The sequence below is a fragment of the Alligator mississippiensis genome, chromosome 5 (assembly GCF_030867095.1).
Source record: "Alligator mississippiensis isolate rAllMis1 chromosome 5, rAllMis1, whole genome shotgun sequence".
Classification (NCBI taxonomy): domain Eukaryota; kingdom Metazoa; phylum Chordata; order Crocodylia; family Alligatoridae; genus Alligator; species Alligator mississippiensis.
Genome location: NC_081828.1, coordinates 111066191 through 111090187, shown reverse-complemented (window position 1 = coordinate 111090187; position 23997 = coordinate 111066191). Strand labels below are relative to the sequence as shown.

The following is a 23997-nucleotide window of genomic DNA, read 5'->3' as shown; positions in this document are numbered from 1 at the left end:
CACAGGTAACATTGATTGCACTGAAGGCTGTGTTTATACAGCTTCGCCTCCATCTGTACCAAACTAGGTAGATTAAAGCTACCTTGGGTGTGTTTAGATAGACTGCAGTGGCATTTCTGTGACTGCAGTATAGACTTGAGTATAGAGGAAGCACTCATGTGAATATGGACTGCAGAATAAGGCCCAAGAGGCAACATATCTTCTGTATACATGTCTCTCAGTTTTATAGATTGTTTGGAACTTTAAAAAAAAATGTCAATTGTTTCATTTTTACTTAAAGATTTAGGGAATATCTAGAATGCTGCTGTAGATCAACACATACAATTTTTAGCTAGTTGAAATGTAAAAGTATGCTATGTATTTCTTTTGGAATGGAACTTTATTTCACTATTAGCAAATGAAACAAACTGCTCTACATGCTGCATTGTAGAGTTGCCCAAGGTTAGACTAGAATCATATCATGCTTGTGAGTGACTGTGCAGCACTAATTAAAAACATTACCATGGCAATTGCTATAGTAGCATTTAAATTGGCATCACTGCTGACAAATCTTTGCCATTGATCCCAGCAGGGCTTAATTCAGTGTATACCTCAAGAATCTAAATAGAAAGTTTTATATTCAAAGGGCTTTAAAAGATAACATATTAACAACTGGAGAAAAATGTAAGGGTATCTCTGTCTTTCATAGGAAGGTAATTCATTTACCTGCAACTCTTAGGAATCTGATATCAGATTTCCTGTAAGGAGAGATTATAATGATTTCAGGTTGCCTCCACAGATCCCTCAAACAGTAAAACAAATTCATTTTCTGCTATTTGGAATCATTAGGTATCACTGATTTGCAGCACTGAGAAAGGATGCAGGTAGTCCACAAACTTTGCAATTAAAATGTCTAGAGCTGAGGACCTGGTTACAGTGCAGAAGTCTTCCAACCAGATGCAACTAAGGAGAGAAAGTGTGTAAAAGAAAAAAAAGAAAAAAGAATAACAAAACAACAGATGGACTGAGTAGAAAGGGGAAGGAGCAGGGGCAAAGTGAGATAGATTGCTTAGATGCTGTAAAATACTGTCTGATCCAAAATATTTCATAAATTGCCTATAAACAAGACCCTTCTCTACAGGATCACATTTCTGCTCCTTGCCCTTCTTATTAAAAGTCAAATGAGAGTTTACTATTATATTCAGTAGGGTCAGGACTGATGCCATCATAACAAATTTCTATCTGCAGAAACCTTTCACAATTACAACATAAATCATGCACAGTAGAAGGTTTAGATCCATGTTTCTTTAGTTCCAAAAAGAGGCCTGTACTGATCAAGATGAAAGAGATCTCTACTTTTTACAGCAATGGGAAATCCTACAGCCACCCAGTGAACCAATCACTAGAGGGTGGCGTCACACTGAAAGCCGCTTTGCCACTATGTAAAACTCTGTCTTAACAGGAATAAAACATGAACTCTTTTGCTCTTCTGTGAAAGGATTAGTGTTTTCTCAGAAACCGATCCCCATGGCAGACCAACATAGATGCGTATGGAATACGTGTAGTTCTCTTAGTCTGCTTCCTTTTGTGTTCTGCTGACTACAATTTTCTGCTGTTTTCAGCATGCATGCTAACTAGTTTTCCATTGGTTTATTTTCTAATATACTGCCCTGCCTTGGGGGTGAAGTACAGTGGTTGATACCCATCTTATAGTGTTTCTCTGAGCACAAAATTAGGGGGAGAATCAGGGAGAGGAGAGATTTGTTTTTTAAGCAAGAAGAGATAGGGAAGAGTTAATGACATATTATAAAGACACTGGTAAAATGCCATCTGTAGTCTGTATACAGTTTTTGTCATCCACATTCAAATCAATTCAAACTGGAACAGGTACAAAGAAAGGCTAATAGGATCATCAGGAGACTTGAGAATTACAAACAGGGATTAAAATTTGGCTAATTTAGACAAGCAAAACAAAAGGATAGAATGGACATGATTGCTTTCTATAAAGATATCAGGAGGTAACCACTGGGAAAGGAAGACAGTAATTTAAGGTGAAGGACAATGTAGGCACATGATCATGTGGGCATAATTTGGTTAGTAGTAAATTTAGCCGAGAAATTAAAAGCACTCAGAGACATGAGATTTGAAACCAGCAATGGGAGTCATTACCGAGAGGGGCTGTTGGGGAACAACCCAATTTTATGATGTAGCATGATCAGTTTATGAACAAGACTTAATGACACCTCAGTAATTTCCTGAGATAACAGAAGACTAGACTTGATGACCTAGTAACGTGCACTTTGTCCTAGGTTGCTAAATATTTTAATTAAAAACAAGAAGGGTTTAAATTTATGTTCTCACTACAGAGCTTTGAGGTTAACAATACCTAAAAATTAAAAAAAATAGATGAATTTGTCACTTGGAATAAAAGACAGTATTCCGATTGGCGTTCATTGAGTTTAAATAACAAGGCAATGCTCTATCCTTTCAATAACACATTCTTGACTTAGGAACTTGGTAATTTACTGGCATTAAATTAGCCACGAGAGGGTTACTTTATGGTCTTTGCAATGCAAAAAGAACACATTGAACATTATAAGAGGGGAAACAAGATATCAAGAATACCTACAGAACCACAAGAGAAAATGTTCTCTAATTTATGCCAAAATCTATGTACATGCATGATTTTATGCAAATTAGTGTTGATTTACTGTGTGCTTTGATTCTTCAATTAAAAAAAGTGAGGAAAATACAATTTTTCCTGCATTATAACTATAATTTTCTGCATAAATTAGATGCCTTCACAAACGTTTTCTTTTTGTTTTTAAACATGATGCTAGAGATTGCTAAACATTCCAGGACTCCACTTCTTCCCTCAGAAAAATGTCTGCTTAAAGTCAGTAAAAGCACTAAAGCTTTTATCTTGCTTCAGGATCATGTAACTGAAGATCCCCAAGTCTGTGCAGATTTTCAGCATAATCATGACTCTCCAGAGATGCAGGGGCCTGTATTGGCTGGCCTTGGTGCAAAATGGGATGTCCAGAGAAGAGTTGTTTATATTGTTTGTCAACAGAAAGTTGGATTTTCCACTAGACATGTTTTTCTTTTTTCCTTTTTTTGTTACTGTAACAGGAGGGACGGCAGGGTTGCCGTGCTAGCCCTTGCTGCCTCCTCTACTGTGCCAAGCTTCCGATTTGCACCCTCCTATTTTCGCCCGCCATGACTTTGATGATATGGGTTTTTGTAGGGAGGCTACTTCTCCTCCACTTGGCCACAGTTCTCCTGCTCCAGGTGTCCGGCGTGTCTAGGCCTTGCAGGCCTTCTCTATACGCCACACTTCTCACTAGGGCCTTCTCTGCAAGGTTGCCCTTCTCTGCAAGGTTGCCCTCCTCACCGGGCTGGGCTCCGCTCTGGAGCTGGGGTCTGTACCCCCCGAACCCCATGCCTGCACTGGGGCTGGGGTCGTCACTTTACCGTGAGTCCCCTATGAGGCCTCCTCCATCCCCTTATAGCCTCACCCAAACCACCGGTGTTAAACAAACTGCAACATAAACTCAAGCCTCTTGGCTATAACTTAAACCTAAGCCACCTGGCTGTACTGACATTGCTCAACCATCTTGGAGCTGCTACCCTTTACTCTGCAAGCAGTACCTACAGTCAGGCTTCTCCTCACATCATGCCCCAAGAGCTTCTCTCTCACTGGCAGGGAGCTCCTTCTGTCTTAGATGCCAGTCAGGAACTACCTCTGATCTCAGCTCCCTCTCTCATAAGAGCCAGGCCTTGCCTCTTATAGCCAGCTGACCGCTGGCAGGTGTGAGTCATTTTCTGCCTCCCATTGCCCTGGCAACCAGCACCTGAGGAGCCTTCTGGGCTCTCTCAGTAGCAGGCACCTTAGTGTCCTGCTACAGTTACAAAAAAAATTCTTATTTCTACTACTGAAAAACAAAACCAAACAATTATTGCTGACTTCCACTCCACCCCCCACGCCCCAGAAAAAGCAGACTGAAAATTGCTTCTATATGCTTTGTCAGGGCTGTCATTTTGTTGCTTAATATCCAGCCATTCCATTCTCTTCTATGGGGCTGGGATCCTCAGTCTGTACCTCAGTTTATGCAGTGACAATTCAACAAGAGGTGGTTCATAGCATACCAGGGAAGATCTTATGCAGCTTAGAAGCTCAGTCTGGAGGGTGAGGGAGGGCAGGGACACAAAGCAACTAAGAGCATAGGCAGAAATTACATTTGGTGTATGATCATCTCCTTGAAACCACTCTACAGCTGTGCCCTGACAGAAGTGCACTTTAAAAGTGCCAGGTTTTGTGAAAAATTAACTCTCATTACATGAAGTTTCAAATGAAAGCACTCTGAAGTGGAGAGCCTTCATTAACTTCTGTCTGATCACAGCTGGGCTGATGCAGCCCAGTTTTGCCCTTGGTACTGTCTGTATGATGTGAGGGGAGGAAAGGAAGGAGAGGGAGCCTAGACTGGGGTTTTCTAAGCCTGTACCAGAGTGGACACAGATGTATTGGAGCCCCCACCATCCCCCACCCCAAGGCAGGAGGCTTGATTCCACCTGCCCCCTATCTTGCACAGGCTGGGCAAACCCAGCCCAAGCTCCCTCCCCTCCCCTCCCTTCTTCCCCCTCCCATCATGCAGACAACACAGGAGCTGGTGGGGGGAGGGGCTAGGGGAGAGAAATGCAGACCCATAGTTCTTCATGTGGATTAGCTCCGCAGTGGAAATAAATCACCCACCCTCCCAATCCAACAGAGAATGTCTGTTGGGTCAGAAGGGTTGGTCTAACTCATGGTTCTTTCTGTGAAGTGCCATGAGTTAGACCAGGGAGCTGCACATCTGTCAGTGCCCTAAATATTACTTCCCACTCTGTTGTGCTGGTTTGACAGGTAGTTAATTTTTCAGCCAAAGTTTTTTTTGTTTTTATTTTTTCAATGAATGTTGACATTTTATAAGAAAGGTTTTTTCATTGTCTATTTTTTCTCTCTGCAGCTAAAAATAGCCATACTCTGATTAACAGCAGTCCAAATGCAGATTCCCGATTGATTCCAATGAGATTTTTCTGGAAAGAGCTCTTTTAGTACAGGTCCATGAAGTATAAGTCAACCCAGTCCAGAGGTGCCATGGAAGGTCTCTTCCATCACTAAGGCCCTCTCAAACAAATCCCTTCTGTGTCACAGAATCTTCCTTGGCTTAAGAATGTATGAGTACATTATACAAGCAAGGCATTTGTACACCATACAAGCAATTTGGAAGGAAAGTATACAGGAAACATGTAATCATGTACAGCACAACATTTAGTTTCACTTGAACATCTGTGCACAAGGTGGTGAGAGGAAGAATGGTACCACAGTAGTGAGAGAATTGCTTGAGAGAAAATATATTGAAAATTCTCTTGATGTGTAGGTTCTCACATGATAACAGGATCACACTAGAAGCTAGGAGCTAGCTCTTTGCTTTAGAATTGCACTAAATGTAGCAATAAAATTATTTTGGTCCATTTAACTTTTAAGATGTAGAAATATATTACCTGATCAAATCATGGTTGTGAATCTATTAATGTATATGATGGAGGAGGGAGAAACAGACAAGGGCAAGGATTTGAAGACACTGTGACTGTGTATACACATTCAGATATTTGGAGAGATTTCTCCCAGTTTTATTTTCTAGTAGAAAACTGGCCCAGAGCTGCATATACAGATGTTCAAATGTTGAGGCCCTGAAAAATAGGGAGCTTGCAGTGCTGGCAATGTACAGCCAGAGGCAGTGGAAGAGGAGGCTGTACACACATCTCAGCATGCTCTGCAGGCTCCCTTAGTCTGCCTGGAGATAGATGGCAGAAGTCCTGATTGGCTGATTTAGACTTCCCATTGTCAGTCTTTTTCTCCCTGCAGTAAATGGTGGAATTGTGAAAGTGAATGTCTTGTTTCCTCCTGAAACAGCAGAGTCCAGCAAAGGACAGACTGTCTCCCTGTGGATTTGGGGTGCTGGAGGACTATGTTCTCTTCTGAGAGAAATCGAAGTCACACAAGCTCTCTCTTGAGTGGTTTAACCCTAATTGTTCCCAGGTTATTTTTCTCCTGGACCAGCTATTTTTACTCTAGGAAAAAAAGCGCCTGAATATCTGTACACTCATGATTTCTCTTTGAATAACTCTCCCAGCCTGTATTAAAATTGTAATTTATTTATAGGCATAAATGTCCTGAAATCCAGTAGTTGTACAAATAAGATGATTGAAGCACAACTGTGGTAAAATATATTTTTAAGTATCCAAAGAAGATTACTACTACTCACCCATAAACTTTTGACTATTTCACAGGTCCTTTAAAAGTGGAATACAACACTTAAAAACATTTACTGTGGTGAAATAGGAGAGAAGTTCAACATAGCAGCCTCTTTGCTGAAGCTGCAAACAATGAGGACTTACTACTGCTTGGCATTTTTGATCTGGAGTTGTATGCTTCATGTGGTGCAGTTGACACCATCCCCAAAAAGGACTAACAAATATTTGCATCCTGAAAGGATAATGGGGCTGTCACAGGATGCTGGGAAAACACTGCACCGCACTAAACGTGGCTGGATGTGGAATCAGTTTTTCTTGCTGGAGGAGTACACAGGTCCAGATACCCAGTATGTGGGCAAGGTAAGCTTTGTACTTAAAAGGTGCTTAAGAGATGATGAACATGACAATTGTTTCTTCCCAGCTTTGCACAGTCCTCCTGATTTGATTTTTTTTTTTTTTATATTTGAGGGGATGTTATTTTCAAATCACCACTAAAATGGTGATTCCTCTAATGTATTGTAGATGTGCTTTTTTTTCTTTGTTTTTTTCTGGGGGAAAACAGAGAAGAAGCTGGAGTACTGTACTGACTACAAAAGGGAATATTTCCAATTAAACACTACTCATTCTTGGTTAACCAACACATGAGTTTTATCACAGAATCAGTTGCAATCAGTTTTTCATTGTTAAGATACACATTAAATAAGGAAACAAAAAAGGTTATGTTTCAGTTACTTTATTTCTGTGGTATTAGTAAGACTACAGAGATCCTCTCATGTGTAAAATTCCACTTAATAATGAAAATTATGTCTTTATAAAGATTAAGCCAGGACGAGATGTTTTTAAAAATAAAAAAAGCATGCGCATGTCAGTCCTTTATCCTTTCTCCAGCAAAGAAACTCAAACCCAGACAATCTGGGAAAGGTAGCTCCTTGAATTGTACAAGTCCTCTTCCTTACATCATATGTAACAACAATATCTCTGATTCCAGCTCTCTATCTGTGACTCCTTATTTAGCTTCCTACCTTTCCTCTACATCTTCATCAAGGAATATCACATTTCTAGCATTTGCTGCATTGCATCATCTTTCCTGTAGGGGATTCAGCCCTGCACTGGAGCATTCCCATGCCCCAGCCAGTCCCTCTGCAGCAAATTGAATTAGGTTGGAGCAGCCCCAGGCTGGTAGACTGACCACCACCCCCTGCACCTCTTGCCAGCCCAGTCTACTCCCACTTAGCTCAACATGCTATGGTCCTGGGCACACATTCAAATGTGGTGCCCGGGGGCAATAAACTCTGGTGTGCACCAGAGTTTATTATCGCTTCATGCTAATTACACATGTAGATGAGCCCACTATGGCATAAAATTCAGTTTGAGGTACCTTAAAATAGTGAGCAATATTTCAAATAAGAAATAACACAGGGGTCACAGTATTTTAAATAAATTTAGATTCATAATATATGCATGGCCACAAAAATAATTTTGTCTTTGCAAAAATGAGAATCTTTACCTTAGAAAAACTTTAAGAAGGCCATTAAGCAGGAAACATTTGAGTTGATTTTAAACTCAGTTGTACCAGCATGGCTCCAAAGTAACATGAATGATTTTGATAGATGTATAAGAATGGACACCTGGAATAATGAATTCCAGACTCTGTATCTCTGCATCTCCCTGCTTCCACCACTGAAAATTTGTGAGGAAAGGGGCAATTATTGAATCTGTAAACAGATGGTAAGCACACCAGGCCATGCGCTGCATTCCAAAAAAGCAACATTGGACCAATAGCATCACCCTCCAAATGATTTTATTAGTCAGAATATGTTACAGTGTTTCATGACATGACTCTATGCAAAATGGTTGTGTCTGTTCTCAGTGCAAATGCTGTAAACAGGAGCAATTCAACTTCAGGCAGTAGTGCTGTCATAAATATTTTGAGAAAGCAAGAGCTGGCCTAAAATAACACTAACAGGAAAATGAACTAAGTATTTCAGTTTTTCCCTAAAAACAACTCTTAGGCGCCTCTCATAACTGATATTGCTCTGTCTCAGGTTTAGTATTCTCTCCCTCAAACTGATGGTAATTAGCAAATTGGGTTACATGTGAAGAGAGAGCACTTTAATTCCTACCCATAGGGAGTAGCTAGTAGCAGGAATTCCCATATAGCCCCTCTTTAATATGGACAGATGCAAGCAAAAAGAGTAGATTAGAACAGAATAATGACATTACACTAGAAAGAAAATAAAATGAATTAAGAAACAAAAATTTTAAATATATTTGCTAGAGAATCAGACAGCCATCTAAAAAGAGTAGTCATGTTTCTCTCTTGAGGGCTCAATTTGCAGCAAGTTCCACATATTTTGCCTACAGTATGACTATTTGTTATTAGGAATGGGCTAGTTATTAATTACTTGTCTGTCAGTGTGTGTATTAAATTTGTCCTTTGACTCAATATTAAACATCACACACAACAGAGAATTATTGCTTTCATGTTGCTTACAAATTTTACCTGTGTTTTACCTGTACAAATCATTTTTTTACAATTCAGCAATAATAAAATGGTGATACAGTACCATTTTCTAATATATTATATTCCACTTCAACTTACACAATAAATTACAGTGTACAGATATACATGTTTACTCTAAAGTAAATTGACTTTATGCAATGGAAAACACACACACCACAAATTTACATTGGTATAAATCACTTCAAGGTAAAATTATCTGGTTCTAAGTAGTGATGATGGACAAGTGTTTATAATTTTTGGGACCTTTTCTGTGGGGTCCATCCTGCAACATTTGACTTGGTGGGGATTGGGACACCTATCATTGCTGAGGCTCAGCCTCCCCCTCCTCCTGTCACTCATGCTTGCCGGTTTGGAGTGCTCCTGAATGTTCAGGTGGCCCGAGTGGCTAGAAGTACCTTTCACAAACTTTATCTGGCGAAAACGTTGCAACCTTTCAGAATCAAATCTGGCCACCACTATCTGTGCCTTTGTAATGTCAAGGCTAAACTATTGCCATGGGGCCTATGTGAGGCTGCCCTTGAAGATGATTAGAAACTGCAGCTGGTGCAGAACATGGAAGCACACCTTCTAAGGGGAGTAGGTTGCCAGGAGCACTTAACTCCAGAGTCTATACTAGCCCCCAGTAGCTTTCTGAGCAAAGTTCAAGGTGCTAGTTTTCACCTTCAAGTTCTGAAGCAGGACTGACCCCTGAGGGAAGCTGTGGCACCCCCTGCTAGCCATGCTAATCCTACTGCACTCCAGCTCCTCAGTGTACTTACTTCTCAGCTACCACACCTTCATGTATGTGTTGTGGGATGCTTTCCCTAAGTTCTGAAGTGATCCTAACAGTGCCTACCTGACTTTTAGACAGACTCTTGGTCCTACTTGGGTCTTTAGACCCCCAGGGTGTCTATACACATGTAGAGAGGTTGCTCTGATGAGCATCAGAGCAGGCTCGATTAATCAAGTCTACTGGAGCGTGGTAATTATTGCACTCTAGCAGACTCCAGCATCATGTGTATCAGTGTCCCCATGCTGGAAAATGGTGGCAGAGGTGCTTTAACTAAAGTTAAAGCTTGAGCTTTAGTTAAAGTGCCCCTGCTACCATTTTTCAGTGTGGGGATGCTGATACACATGATGTTCTGGGTGCTTTAATTAGAGTGGCTCTTAGAGTCCTGGTGCTTACTTCAGGCAGCCACCCTGGGAGAGCTAGTCCTGTGTCCATAACCTTACTATGAAGCAGAGTAAAAATAGGTAAATTCCTTCATAACAAGATTCCTTTGATGACTGAGATTCTTCAGGGTACCTGGGTCAGTTGGAGTTTCTTGTGACCTTTGTCTAATAGTAATGGCATGGTCAGGAGAAGTGGGGGAGGCAGGGTAGAATTTGAAAAGGAAAGGAGACAGATTTTTATAGAAAATCAGAAAGACAATCAGAAAATGAAGGGTATCCAGAAGATGGAAGAAATGTTTAGGGCAGCATTTCCCAACCTTTTTCACCCCACTGCACACTTACCTAATAAAAAAGCACTGCAGCACACTGGACATGCAGCGGGGTGGGGGGTGCAGTGCATGGCTAGCCAGACACTGACCAGGGGTGGGGGGGGGGGTAGCACATGGTCAGCCGGATGGCATTTTGGGCTGGAGCCATGCCCCTTGTCTGACTGGAGCCACATTCCCTGTCTCTGTCTCCGCACAGCAGGTGGGGGGCATGGGTCCAGCCCAAAATGCCATGGCACGCCTGGATGTGCCTCACGGCACACCAGTGTGCCACGGCACACCAGTTGGGAAATGCTGAATTAAGGAAGGGACAAACTACATCATAACCACATTTTCCATCATCATCAGCAGCAGCAGCAACAATAGCGATATCCAAAGAGTGGCTGCCTTTTCCAGAATCTCTCCACTGTGTATGTGTACATGCATATGCTCTACAGTGGTATATTAAAACAAGTAACAGTAAAACTACTCCTTGCACACTGAATACCTATTGCAAACAGCAATAGGAGTACTAGCAACAGTATGATGCTCACATAAACATCATGCAAACCCTCTTATGTATTATCCTGTGACTGGTCAAGAGCATTCACCACAGACAAGTTCTATAGCTCAGAGTGATCTTTCTGTTTAGCAGTTTCCAGTTGCCTTACATTATCAGACAATCTGAAGAAGGGCACTCTATGCCCAAAAGCTTATCTAGTATCACTTGCAACTATACAACTGGTACAATAAAATATTTTAACTTGCTTCTTGTATACTCCCTGGACTATAATGGCTCCAACACTCCACGTATATTATCATCAGACAAAATATTTGTTAACCTTCTATGGCTATTCCCTAGTAAATATATCGGGCACAGCCATAATTTTGATATGTCAGATCAGTTTCTACTTTGGGGTTATAAATTCCTGTCTTGCTGGAATTTATAACTGTGGGCACATCTACATGTGCTATTAATGCTATAAAGGCTTACTGTGCAATAAAATAATGCAGAGTGGGTGTATCTACATGTGTCCCCTATGGCACAGTTGTTACTGAACTATCATTTAATACTTGCTTTATGAAGTACTAAATAATGGCACAGTAACAGCCGTTACTGCACTGTCCCAGCAGCACATGGTTATTTTGAGCAGCTACGTCGCTGTAGCAATGTACTATAGTGAAGTAGGTGATTGTTATGGTTATGTAGTGTTGGCATTATAGTTTATGCTTACTGAAGCTACATCACCATAGCGACAAGCTACACCACCATAGCACATCACTACAGTGACATAGCATCATGTGCAGATGCTCCCAGTAAACCCTCCCTGGGAGCATGTCTACAAATGTCCCCTGTTGGCAGCAAATCTGCTCCCAGTGGCAGCAGCCCAGTACAGGGCTGTTCCTACCCTGCTTTGGCTTGTATAGCAGCCAGGGGGAGGGAGTTCCAGACTCCCCTGGGGTGCTAGCCCTGGGGCTGGCAGGGAGCACAGGCTGGTCCCCATGTGCAGAGGACCAGAAGAGCTCTGCCAGCTGCAGGAACAGCAATCTCCTAGCCCCATGCACATTGGGAGGGATCCTGATGTACAAGAGGCTGGGATGCAGCTGCCTCTGTAGAGCTCTCCTGGCCCCTGCGCATGCGGATAAGCCCCATGCCCAGTGAGGCTACCCCATGCAGCTGCAGGGTGGTTGGGAGCTGTCCCACTTCTGGGGCAGCTCCCAGCCAGCTGTGGGCTAGGCTAGGTGGAGGTTTCCCTGAACCCAGCCTAGCCCAGAAGTGGGACAGCTCCTGCCCAGCCTCCAGCTGCGTGTGGAAGCAGAAAGGTCCCCTGTCCCAGGTACAAATTTGCTCCTGGTCAGCATACATACATGTGGTATTGTGCAGTATCTACTCCACAGTTAGTTTACTACTTGTATTTACATGTAGTGGCTTATTGCACAATAGGCTAATTTAGTGCACAGTAAGATGATGACACTTTACTAGCATTAAATTAGTCTACTGTATAGTAAAGTCTCTCATGTAGACACACGCACTATGTAGATATTAACGAGATACGAGATTTACATTAACAGAATGGAAACCCCAGGTTATTACATTGCTTTGACTATACACTTAACAGTTAGAATTAAACAAGGATGCAATTACTACTAATTACTTCAAATACTGGCAAACATATTGAATCTTGATATCAGTGACTGAGTGTGAGCATCTCTAAATTTATTCAATATACATGATGATAATGCTGTGAAATATTCTCTGTCAGATGGTTCACAAACATAGCTTCTATGTGTTTCTCTGTCCTGAAACCTAGTTGTGAGGCTATTAAACAAAACAGGAATATGTTAATGGACCTTGGTCATGCATGCATTATTGATTAGCATTATTATATTATTTTTCACAACAGAAGCATGTTACAGTGATAGGTAACAGAAAATGGAGACCAGCAAATTCACTTAATGCATTTGGCAGACAGAAAATATTGTTGAGAGGATAGGGATGGGATATTTGATACAACAGGTGCTAAGGCTAGGACACACAGAGAATAAATCAAAGAAGAGACAAAGACCACAGTGCACCCTTCACAAATAGGACATGTATGCCAGATGCAATCACTCTGGGAGAATGTGACAAGGGAAAATTAAATGTAAACCTGAAGATCAGGCAATATATTTTCCATGTGTCTTTTTTTCCTTACCTCCCCATTATTAGTTGGAAAAAATGACACAAGAACTTACTGTGGCAACTTCACACACAGCCGAATATAGTGTTCTTCCAACTTTTCTGTGAAAAATAATATGTATAATATTTCCTAAAGTTTCCTATGCTTTCCCTTTCTCCTATTATCTCCTCTGCTTTCCATTTTCTTCCTAATTATATCAAAGGCCAATTAAGCTAATCATATCTTTCTCAGATTATTATTGTTATTTTTAATTACATTATAAAGGTATCTAAAGGCATATAAAATCATGGCCTCATTGTACCAGGTGCTGCACAAACACAGAGTAAGAGACAGGCCCAATCCTAAAGAATTTAGGACTAAATACATTAAAGAATATAGGTATCAACACTTAAATGCTGAAATGCCTTATTTTTAAGGGCTGCTCTCTGGAGTGTACTCCATAACCCTAAATTAGCCACTTATATTTTTATACAGCGCATCTTAGAAAAGTAATCCAAAAATCCCTTGCTGTAAGCAAAAAACTGGCAGTGCCACTAGGAAATACTGAGGACAGGGATTTCCCACAACTCCAAATTCTCACCATGGACATAGATATGTAACTATGCTGCAAGGTGTCTCTCTCCGAACATGGGATCCAGAATCCTCTTCTGAAAGTAGGTGCCTACATCTGTTCTTTTGGAAAAAAAAATGTAAGGCTTACTCTCTTCTTCTAAAACATAGCTAAAAAAAAAGGTGGTGAAGGTGGTGGCACCACAACCAACATTAATATAAGAATATTAAACACTTTCTCAGGAAGATACCAAGATTTAATGTCTTCTTCAGACCAAGAGTGTTCAAAACCACAAATGGTCACCTCTAAAGAGGGTGCCGTAACTATGAGATTATAGACTAGGCTGGATAAGCATTTTTCAACCGCCCCTGCTGAAGCTGTGCCTTTGTTCAGAAAAGTATTCAGGTTTCATAAGGCCAGAAAGAAAATGTACAAGAGGGAACTTATTCTGTAGCCCAGTGGTTGGGGGCACAGCTGGGAGAGAGGAGTCCTTTGTGCCCATATTGTTAACAACTATTATGGTCATTACTCATTGGGTTTAAAACAAGAACTGAAGTAGTCTTGGGGGAAAAATCCAGTATTCAGGACTGCTCTTTCTCTTAAGAGGTAGATGTGGGTCTGAACACTTCCTGGGCAAGTGCTTCAGCCACTAAAGCCATGTGTACAATCAGGTGAGTAGCACTGTCACCACCTTCTTTTTTCTGACCACGCTTTTAAAATAAAGCATTCACAACTTCATTTTTGGGACAAGTCCAATCTGGACAGTGCATGTTAGGTATGCTCTGAACTTGCTAAAATATCTCAACCCTCAGAAAACAAGACTCTCTTCCCTGTGGTATTTTTGAAGTGGCTAACTATTTTATATCTAGCATTTTTTCCAGCCCAAAGGAGTACATCAACCTCTTTAAGCCTTCAATTTCTAGCTCTGATTTATACACCTAAGACCATACTATCCACTAGGTCCTCCTAAGGCAATTTCTTATTTTTGGGGTTCTCACATTACCTAACATAGTAGACTGTTAGTAATCATCCAGAGTAGCAAATTCTATTATTTCACTGGCTAATTATCTCAACTTCATGCATTGGTTAAATATTATGTACTGCTTTTATATTGACAAAATATTTCATATGGATTTAAATCACCTCCTACCATTGTCTAAAAGAAGTAAAAATATAAGTAAATTGTATTAGTGATAAGCAACTGTATTTTCTGAAGTGAATTTAGATTCCTTCAATTTGGGGTAAGCAATATGATACTCCTTAACTGGGTCTGAATTCCTTAAAGGGCTGAACACTCAACCTATCAGAATCAAGTCTTTACAATCTGCCTCTAACTGGAGATTCAGAGACTGAAACAATGAGAATTGTTATTTATTACTGAAAATAGAGTACATTATGATTTGAAAGTGCCTTTTAAAGAGGCAAAACCTGTTTAAAGAGGTTAAAAGCCTTTTAAAGATGTACAACTTTTCAAGTGCCTTTTAAAGAGGTAAAACCTGTTCAGACACAGCCTGAAGTGAAATGCAACCAGTTACACTGCCTCACAATATCTCCCTATACAAATTAAGGCTTCATTTTGCAAATCAAAAGACAGTTGATTAGCAAGTCATTCTATTAGTTCTACTAGAATCTTTATCAATTGTACAAGTAAAATCAGCCCTATAATCTAGTATAGTTTGCTAAAAATGTACTTAACCTTTTAAAAGGGGAATTATTACAGTAAAAAGTATCTATCAAAATGAGCTAAGACTGACCAAAATTACTCTGACCCATGAATGACTTAGTTTTAGTCACTTCTATGATTGGGCTTCACATTTCTTAAAAATAATATCCCAAACCATACATAAATGATATCTATAGCTAAAGAAAAACAAAACAAAACAAAACTCTGACATCTCCAGTTTGAAGGTCAGTTTGATTTATGACATGTACATGTACTTCTTGATAGAAAGACAATTTTATTTTGGAATTAGTTATTAAAATGCATGTGTTTATAACCCTACAGTTGTTAACATCAAAGATACCCAGGGAAGGTTGCTCACTACAGAATCATTCATTAAGAAGAAAATGAGGGAGAAATGAAAGTAATGTTTTTAGAGAACAATACAAATCATATAATTTAGTTACTGAATGTACAGCAACATTGCTACTAGTCACACTTTGGCTGTTTTCATTCTTTAATTCAGCTTTGCATTTTGCATTCCTCATAATGTATAGAAAGCAAATCAGATTAGGATTTAGGAATTTTCTTTCATATAAACATCACGGTCTTCTTTTAAAACTCTTCATATTTTCCAGGGAAGGTTTCTCTCAATATGCTGTGATTGGAGCACAGTCCCCATTAGTCCAGTTTAGACTCACTAACACCTTCACCATCAAACTAAATAAGTCAATCCCAGGACAGAGTAGAGCGAGACAATGTTGGGAATAAAAGGATGCCACACTGTGCTAGTTCTCTGACACCATCTGAAGTACTGTAATTTACACCAACTTCACAGTTTGCCAGGTCCAATTTTGAAATAATTTTCTTTAAGTTGATGAAGAAACGAGGATCCTTTTCACAGTTATTCCAATGCTCACTCTGTATTTAAAGATCTTAGGGGAGGAGGGTTGTTGTTGTTGTTGGGGTTTTGTTTTGTTTTTTTAATGAGGTTTAGGTGTCTGCAATCAAAAGTCTATTGGGTTATAAGCTATCAAAGCATTTCTGGAACCAATTTTTAGAACACAGTCCATAGAACAGCCAGCATAGCAACCAGTGCCAAAACCAGTCACCCCTCCTGAGGTGGAAAAACATTATCTACAATATTGTCGAGGCTCATATAGTTTACTACAGCATAATCTCTGCCATTAATGTACTTACATCTCCAAACCCAGCTTGAGAGCTATCGAGAATCTGAACTTCACTCCAAAGTATTTGGTTTGTTTCACTCAGTTCTGCATGCTTAGGATTGCACCAGCCTTCCTAGGGGCAGCCTCTATCTTCTCCATGCTTTAGTCGTCTGTCTTCTACATAGTCAGTCCAAAACCAATAGACTTATGGCTAATCTTATATTATGGGAAAAAATATTTAATAATTTTAAAATGTAGTTCAATTTCTGGAAGCTAGCCTTTTGAAAGTGCATAATATGTTTCCTCTAGAATGCCCTAAAATAAGAAATGGCATTTGTACAGAACTCAAATATTTTCAAACAAAAATTTTCCTTTGAAAAACACCTGTCCCTCATCATCATTTTTTATTTATGTGAACACTACCATAAATAGTATTAATGTTATCCAGGGTAGGATTTGTGGGCTTTCTTGCTTTAGGGGTTGTTTTTAATTTCTTTTACTTCCTATGGTTTTCCTTTGTAACTGTGCAAACATTTTAGAGTGTCAAAAGGATAAAAAAATCAGTAAAGAAAGAAAGAAAAAAGTGGATACAGTTCATTCTATACTGCATGCAAAACAGAAATACAGTCATTGGGAAGTGGGCATAGTGGGAGTCCAGGTAAAGAAGGAATAAAAGAACAAACACAAGGAATGTGTAAGAAATATTGAAATTGAAAAATATTGAAAAGAAATGATCATTTTATCTGTTTGTTAAACATTTCCGGTGGGAAAAAAAATCCATTTTAAAAGATGCTGTAGAAGTATCTTCATTTTATTTTCAAAATTATCTTCATTTATTATTTTTTTGAACCAGATCTTTTCTTTTTTCAAATAAAGAGTTAAAACTTGAAACAGTTACCCAGATATCCAAGGAGCTGGTAATTTCCCCCAACATTGTACTGCTTTAGAAATACTTTCCTTAACAACTAATCTGGAAACAGATAAATAAAGAACAGGACCTTCTCTCTCATGTGACAACTATGATTATTCAAGAACTGGACACCATATCATTTATAATCATGTCAGATTTTTCTTCTTCTTTCTTCTCCCAGCTAGAACCTTACTGAAACATCTTCTGGAGGCAAGGTCCTTAGAAATCATAACTGTGAGCCAAAATTTGAATTGTATTGGTCTCTGCTGGGAAAAAAAAAAAATGTATTTTCCGGGTCTGTTAATTTTCTTCAAACCTAATCTTTCTGTTGTTATCCATATACTTGGTAAACGTAGGGGATAAACTGCACAACCATATAACAAAATCATTTATCATGTAATTTTGACCACCTCTGTCAAGGAATGTATCTCCTCTCATTTTGACATTTCATTCTGACATATCATACTTCCCTCAGAAACCATCTATAACCTACTTCCCTCTCAAAACTACAATGAGCAACATGCGATCTCAGATAAATAATCTCTTGTCTTGAAATAAAATGTCATAGCTTTGAAGTCTGATATCTCTCAACTATGCATCTTAAACTACTGGAAAGGGAAGATTGGACAATGGAAATTTCCAGACATATCAGACAAGCATATCTCATGCAAAAAAGGTGGCAAAGGGCATTTCTCAAGATAAGCATAATACACCGTGAAAAGTATTACATTGATTACATTACAGGAGAGCTGCTGAAAAGGGGAAGCAATTTTACTGCAATATGGTTTCCTGGTATCTGCCAATCTAGTGAGAAAATGAGTGCAAAACCCATCAGAACAAATCAATGTGTAACTACCTAGAAAGGGCAATTTGACTGTCTGCATCAGATGGTGTTTTTGGTTTGAGTTTGTTTTTTGGTGGGGGGCGGAGGGGGTTGGGGGATTTTTTTGTTTGTTTGTTTGTTTGTTTTACAACATCTTGTCTCTCCCAGGCAGGTTTAATGTACAGTCACCTCAAAGAGAAAAAGAGGAGCTGTCAACAAGAGACTGTCAAAAACAGCATGATTTTCTTTTTCTCATGAACATATCTGATGCATCAAATCCTGTCCATTGCATGAATCATCACACATTTCAGTCTTCCAGAAACTGAAATGTACATATGTCTAACCAATATAATCAGTCAACTTAACACTGCACTGTATATCAGTTAGAATAGAGATCTGTGATCTCCTCTCAGTTTTTATATGAATACATGGCAGACAGATGTACTGTAGACTACATTCTGAGTTCTGTTCCACCAGCCTAAATTGACACAGCTCTGCTGGAATCTATCCTTTCTGTTTTCATATAGTGGAAAAAAAATATTAGCCTTTCATGAACATGACATGAGTTATGAAGCTCTTGTCCGAGTTCAGATCTCAAATAAAAATACAAATTCAACTTCAGATATTATGTACCAATATAGAGAGCAACATGACATTTTAAAAGATTTTAAAGAGACTTATCAGACATATAGTGTGAATTGAATATCAGATGTACAGTAGGCAATGAGTTTCAGCCTTCACTATGGAGAAATGATCCTTATGTGTGCTCTATTTCCATATGAACTTCAGTTCACAGATTCATAGATTCATAGATGTTTGGGTTGCAAGGGACCTCAGTAGATCATTGAGTATGACCCCCTGCCCTGGGTAGCAAAGATCGCTGGGGTAAAATGACCCCAGCCAGGTGCATGTCTAGCCTCCTCTTAAAGACCCCCAAGGTAGGGAAGACCACCACCTCCCTTGGAAGCCCATTCCAAATTCTGGCAACCCTTATCACAAAGAAGTTCTTCTTGATGTCTAACCTAAATCTGCTCTCCATCAGTTTGTGGCCATTATTCCTAGTTACTCCACGGGGTGCCTTGCTAAACCGAGCATCTCCTATTCCTTACTTGCACCCCACCCCCAATGAATTTGTAGGCAGCCAGAAGATCACCTCTTAGTCTTCTCTTATGGAAGTTGAAGAGATCCAGGTCCCTCAATCTGTTCTCATAGGGCTTTGCCTGCAGGCCCCTAACCATATGAGTGGCTCTCCTCTGAACCCTTTCTAGGTTGTCCGCATCCCTCTTGAAGTATGGTGCCCAAAACCAGACACAGTACTCCAACTGCAACCTGACCAATGCCACATAGAAAGGAAGCATCACCTCCCTGGACCTGTTTGTTATGCACCTGCTAATGTATGTTAAAGTGTGGTTAGCTTTACTGATCACTTCGTCACATTGACAACTCATTTTCATCTTGGTGTCAACAATGACTCCGAGATCCCTTTCTACTGCTGGGCTGCAGAGAAGGTCCTCTGCCAGCCTGTAAGTGTGTTGGTGATTCCTTCTCCCTAGGCACAGCACTTTGCACTTGTCTTTATTGAACTGCATCCTATTCTGTTCTTCCCATTTTTCCAACTTGTCCAGATTTGCCTGGATTCATTCCCTACCCTCTAGTGTGTTAACTTCACCCCATAATTTGGTATCATCTGTGAATTTGGGCGGAGTGCTCTCCATGCCCTCATGCAAGTCACTGATGAAGGCATTGAACAGCACAGGTCCAAGGACCAACACTTGTGGGACCCCTCTGCCCACATTTTTCCAGGTCAATACTGACCCATCCACCACCACTGTCAGGGTGTGACCCTGAAGCCAATTTGCCACCCACCTGACTGTGTAATCGTCTGTCACAGCTGCTCAGTTTATTTATGAGAATAGGATGAGATACCATATCGAAGGCCTTCTTAAAATCCAAGTAAATGTCATCCACCTTGACTCTTGCATCTAAGCATTTTGTGACGTGGTCACAAAATGCTTAGGGGGACCAGCAGGCATTGGGAGAGTCCCTGTTCCCCCAAGCAATCCTGGGAGTTACAAGAAACAACAGACACAAGCTAGCAGAGGGTAGTTTCAGGCTAGACATTAGGAAGTGCTATTTCACTGTCAGGGCGGCTAGGACCTGGAATCAACTTCCAAAAGAAGTGGTGCTGGCTCCTACCCTGGGGGTCTTTAAAAGGAGGCTGGACAAACATCCGGCCGGGGTCGTTTGACCCCAGTACTCTTTCCTGCCATGGCAGGGGGTCAGACTAGATGATCTCCTCAGGTCCCTTCCAACCCTACCAACTATGAAACTATAAAAAGAAACAAAGTTAGTCGGGTAGGATCTCTACCTACTATGAAACCTTGCTGGTTGCTCTTCAGCATTGTTTTTCCCATTGGACTCCCGCAAATGTGATCCTTAATAAATTTTTTCAAAGGTTTTCCCAAAGATAGAGGTGAGACCCCATTACTAAGTCCCTTTCTCCCTGGCCCCCTTGTATCCTGACCCACAATGCCTCGATTTTCCCCTCCTCTGATCCCATCTTGATTATGGAAGGTGCATATTGCTCCCCCCACCTTTTCTTCCTACTCTATCATGTCTGTACAGCCTATAGCCCTCAGTGTTTACTGCCCAATTCTGGGTAGGGTCCCACCAGGTTTCCGTTAGCCCAACCAAGTCCAAGTTCTTGTTTGCAAGCAGGAGTGCGAGTTCCTCCTGCTTGTTCCCCATGCTCCTAGCATTAGTATAGAGACACTTGAGCCCCCCGATGGGTGCCCTTGGTGCCCCCTGTCCTGATGCCCATTGGGACCCCTAGTACTTACATGGGCTGTTCCAGTGCATCGCTCATGATTTGTTCATCCTAGGTTCTCCCTTTGTCATCTGCATCCCCATCCACCAATGAACCTAGTTTAAACCCCTGTGTAGGAGATCAGCCAACCTGTAATGAAGAGAGATGAAGACCATCACAGCCTTTTTATGAAAGTGTGGATCATGGTCGAAGAAGCCAAAACCCACACTATGACACCAACTCTGGAGCCACAGGTTGACTTCTTGGATGCAGGTGTCATGATACTGACCGTGACCGCTGACTGAGAGAATCAACAAGAAGACCACCTGTGCCCTGATCCTTCCTAAGCCTGGCCCCTAGAGCCCTATAGTCACTCATGATATGGCTCGGACTATTCCTGGCCACATCATTTGTGTCCATATGGATGAGGACCATGGGACAGTAGTTAGAGGGCTGGATAGGGTCAGGAATCCTCACAGTGATGTCCCAGATCTGGGCTTCAGGCAGGTAGCATACCTCCCATGCCATGGGATCCAAGGAGACAGATGGCAACAGATGGCTCACTCTATGCCATGGTTGTGCAGGTGCAATGGCATGAAATCACTATATGCAGGATGCCAACTTCTTTCCATTGCCTCATTTCAAAGCTCACATACCCAAAGTGGAAATTTTCAATGGACAAGCACAACATTTATATCCATTAATTTTGATCTAGTACATGAAAATAATATATTATATTTTATTATGAAAGTAAAAAGCTATTGGTACACCTTTTACCCTTCTTTCTGACATAGAGGTTTTTTCAGGCTTTCCTAAAACTATTGGAATGGTCTGTTGGAGTCCTCACTTTGAAGAGAAATTAGGACTTGTAAACTTCATCAATACTTTTTATTGTTGCCTCAATCTATTCTTCAAATTGATAATACCCTGTATATGTCTACATTCTTTTCCACATATGACTCCTGAGTTCTTTCTCTGATGCTGCCACTGACTTGCTGTATCCCTTCATCACTTCAACTCCCTTTATCTCACCTCTTTACCTCAGTTTGCTTTTTAGTGAAACATTTGGCATTTACCTGCCTCACAAGAGTTATTGTGGGCTTAGTTAACATGTAATAATGTGAAATATGTTGATGAAAAATATTGAAATGCACATTATTATTAAATCTTATAACAGTATTGTAGTATAATAAGTATGTATGTATCACTTAGCCCTTCCCAAATAACTCACTTCCTTGTTTTCCTTTTCTCCCACCACTTCCTCTAATTCCAGAATAATATTTTAAAAGATTTATTTATGTCATAATTCTGTGCATTTAAATTTTCATTTTAATGTATACTGATTTTACACTAGTGAAACTCTAGTGATTTAATGTAATACTAGGCAAAAGTATGGCAAGCTATTTTTATCTCTAACAAAAGTGTGTGGGGAATTAGGCCCAATATCTCTAGCAAAATGAAAAGGAGGTGATTCATCCAAATTCCTCTGTGAACAGCATTTGTGAAGGGTTATTAAAAGATATCTCCTGAGGTATTGTCCCATTTTTCTCTTCTACTTGTGAATCTGAAAGTTTCTTCTGAAGCAGCTGGTTGAAGCCATGAAAATAGCTTTGAAAAGATCACTGCTCACTCACCATCATAATCCACTAGCCATTCTGTGATGCACAGGTTTCATATTTGTTAAAGTTTATAATAAAAGGAACAATAGTTCAATAGCTAAAAAAGGGATTTTTTTTCCTATTAAGGAAATCATGTTCTATTCCCTTCTCCTTAGTACTCATGTTCCCACTGAAGTAAAAATGTTTTGATTTTCCCTTGTCTATCAAACTTCTCCCTTACTGTTGTCCCCAGTTTTTTTCTCACCCTAACTGGCATCCACTTTCAAAAGGAAAATTACAAATAAGATTTATACAAAATCTTTATTTGGTTATGTTGCATACATTATTTCATTCTAATACATCATTCTGAATCAGAGTTGTATATAACACACTTCTATTATTTTAATTTTACAGAGAAGAGTGATAGGATTGTTTTTTTATGTTATTCCTTTTTTATTTTATTTCAGTCCTGTCCCATGCTTTCCCTCCCTAAGTGTATTGAGCCTTTAAAACAACCTGGATACCTGAACCTTTAAAGAAACTTTACTTTCTGGTGCTTGATACTGTTTATTAGGGCTGTGCAAAGCTTCAGTCGCTGATTCAATTTGGCAGAGATTCGGCCTGATTCAGTAGCTGAATCTCTGAATCCAAATCGAATCAGGAGACCCTTGAATTTCTCCAAAATGTATTGGAACCCTCTGAATTGATTTGGAGAGATTCAGAAAGATTCGACGATTTGGACATAGACACACCTTTAAATGTTTTTTTTACATATCTCAAGGTACCAGGGGGCTTGTGAGTGATGAGATGCTGGGGTGGATGTAGCGTCTCAAAGGAGTGGTCCCCGGCATGCTTGGCAGCAGACCTGAAAGTGGATCAGAAGCACTTCCGGTCTACTTCTGGGTCCATTGGGAATCAGGCAGGGATGGCCCCCTGTGCCCCCCCATACCCCCTCAGGTTGGCAACTGGTGCCTCCTTGATCTGTAGGGGCACTTGGGGTCTCCCTGTGACCACTTGCCAAGCCAAGGAGGTGTGGGAGGCACCCCATGTGCCTGGTGGTGAACCCGGGGGGCCCCCCATGCTCCTGGGGGACACTCCTTCTGCCCCAGAATCACAGCATTTGTAAGCTGCACCTGGTACTGTGAGTTATGTAGAAAAAATGTTTAAAGTTGTGTCTATGGCCTAATTACTGATTCTCTGAATCAGTATCGAATCTTCAGATTCAGATGCAGCTGAATTGAATTGGGGACAGTGATCCGAATCAACGAATTGTATCACTGTCCCCAGTTTGAGCCAAACCTGAATCTGAATTGAATATGGCCTGTTTTGCACACCCCTGCTGTTTATCACTTACAAACGCTAATTAAAAAGGAGCATACAAAACTCTAAAGGATTCCCTTTTGAGGAAATCACACAGATTCACAGAAGTTCAGGACTGTCTTCTGTGGACACAACAGTTTTAGCAGCTCTGTTCAGTGGGATTAATACTAATTAAACTGCTTTGATGCTGTTGGAGAGAGGAATGTTTCTTTTTATGGGAAAT

At 40.4% G+C, this 23997-nt stretch overlaps 1 protein-coding gene across 3 annotated transcripts in view; it reads left to right on the top strand.

Annotated features, from left to right (window-relative positions):
* The window catches only part of CDH9 (cadherin 9), a 133554-nt gene that overhangs the window by 31433 nt on the left and 78124 nt on the right, over window positions 1-23997 (top strand). For 2 of the 3 annotated variants that reach the window (XM_059728631.1, XM_014597429.3), the window contains exon 2: window positions 6313-6636. In XM_059728631.1, coding sequence (XP_059584614.1) covers window positions 6409-6636 — 228 coding nt within the window. In that variant the 5' untranslated portion in view covers window positions 6313-6408. Of the gene's footprint in view, window positions 1-6312; window positions 6637-23997 lie in introns of those variants that run through there. The other variant, XM_059728632.1, reaches the window with a different exon arrangement.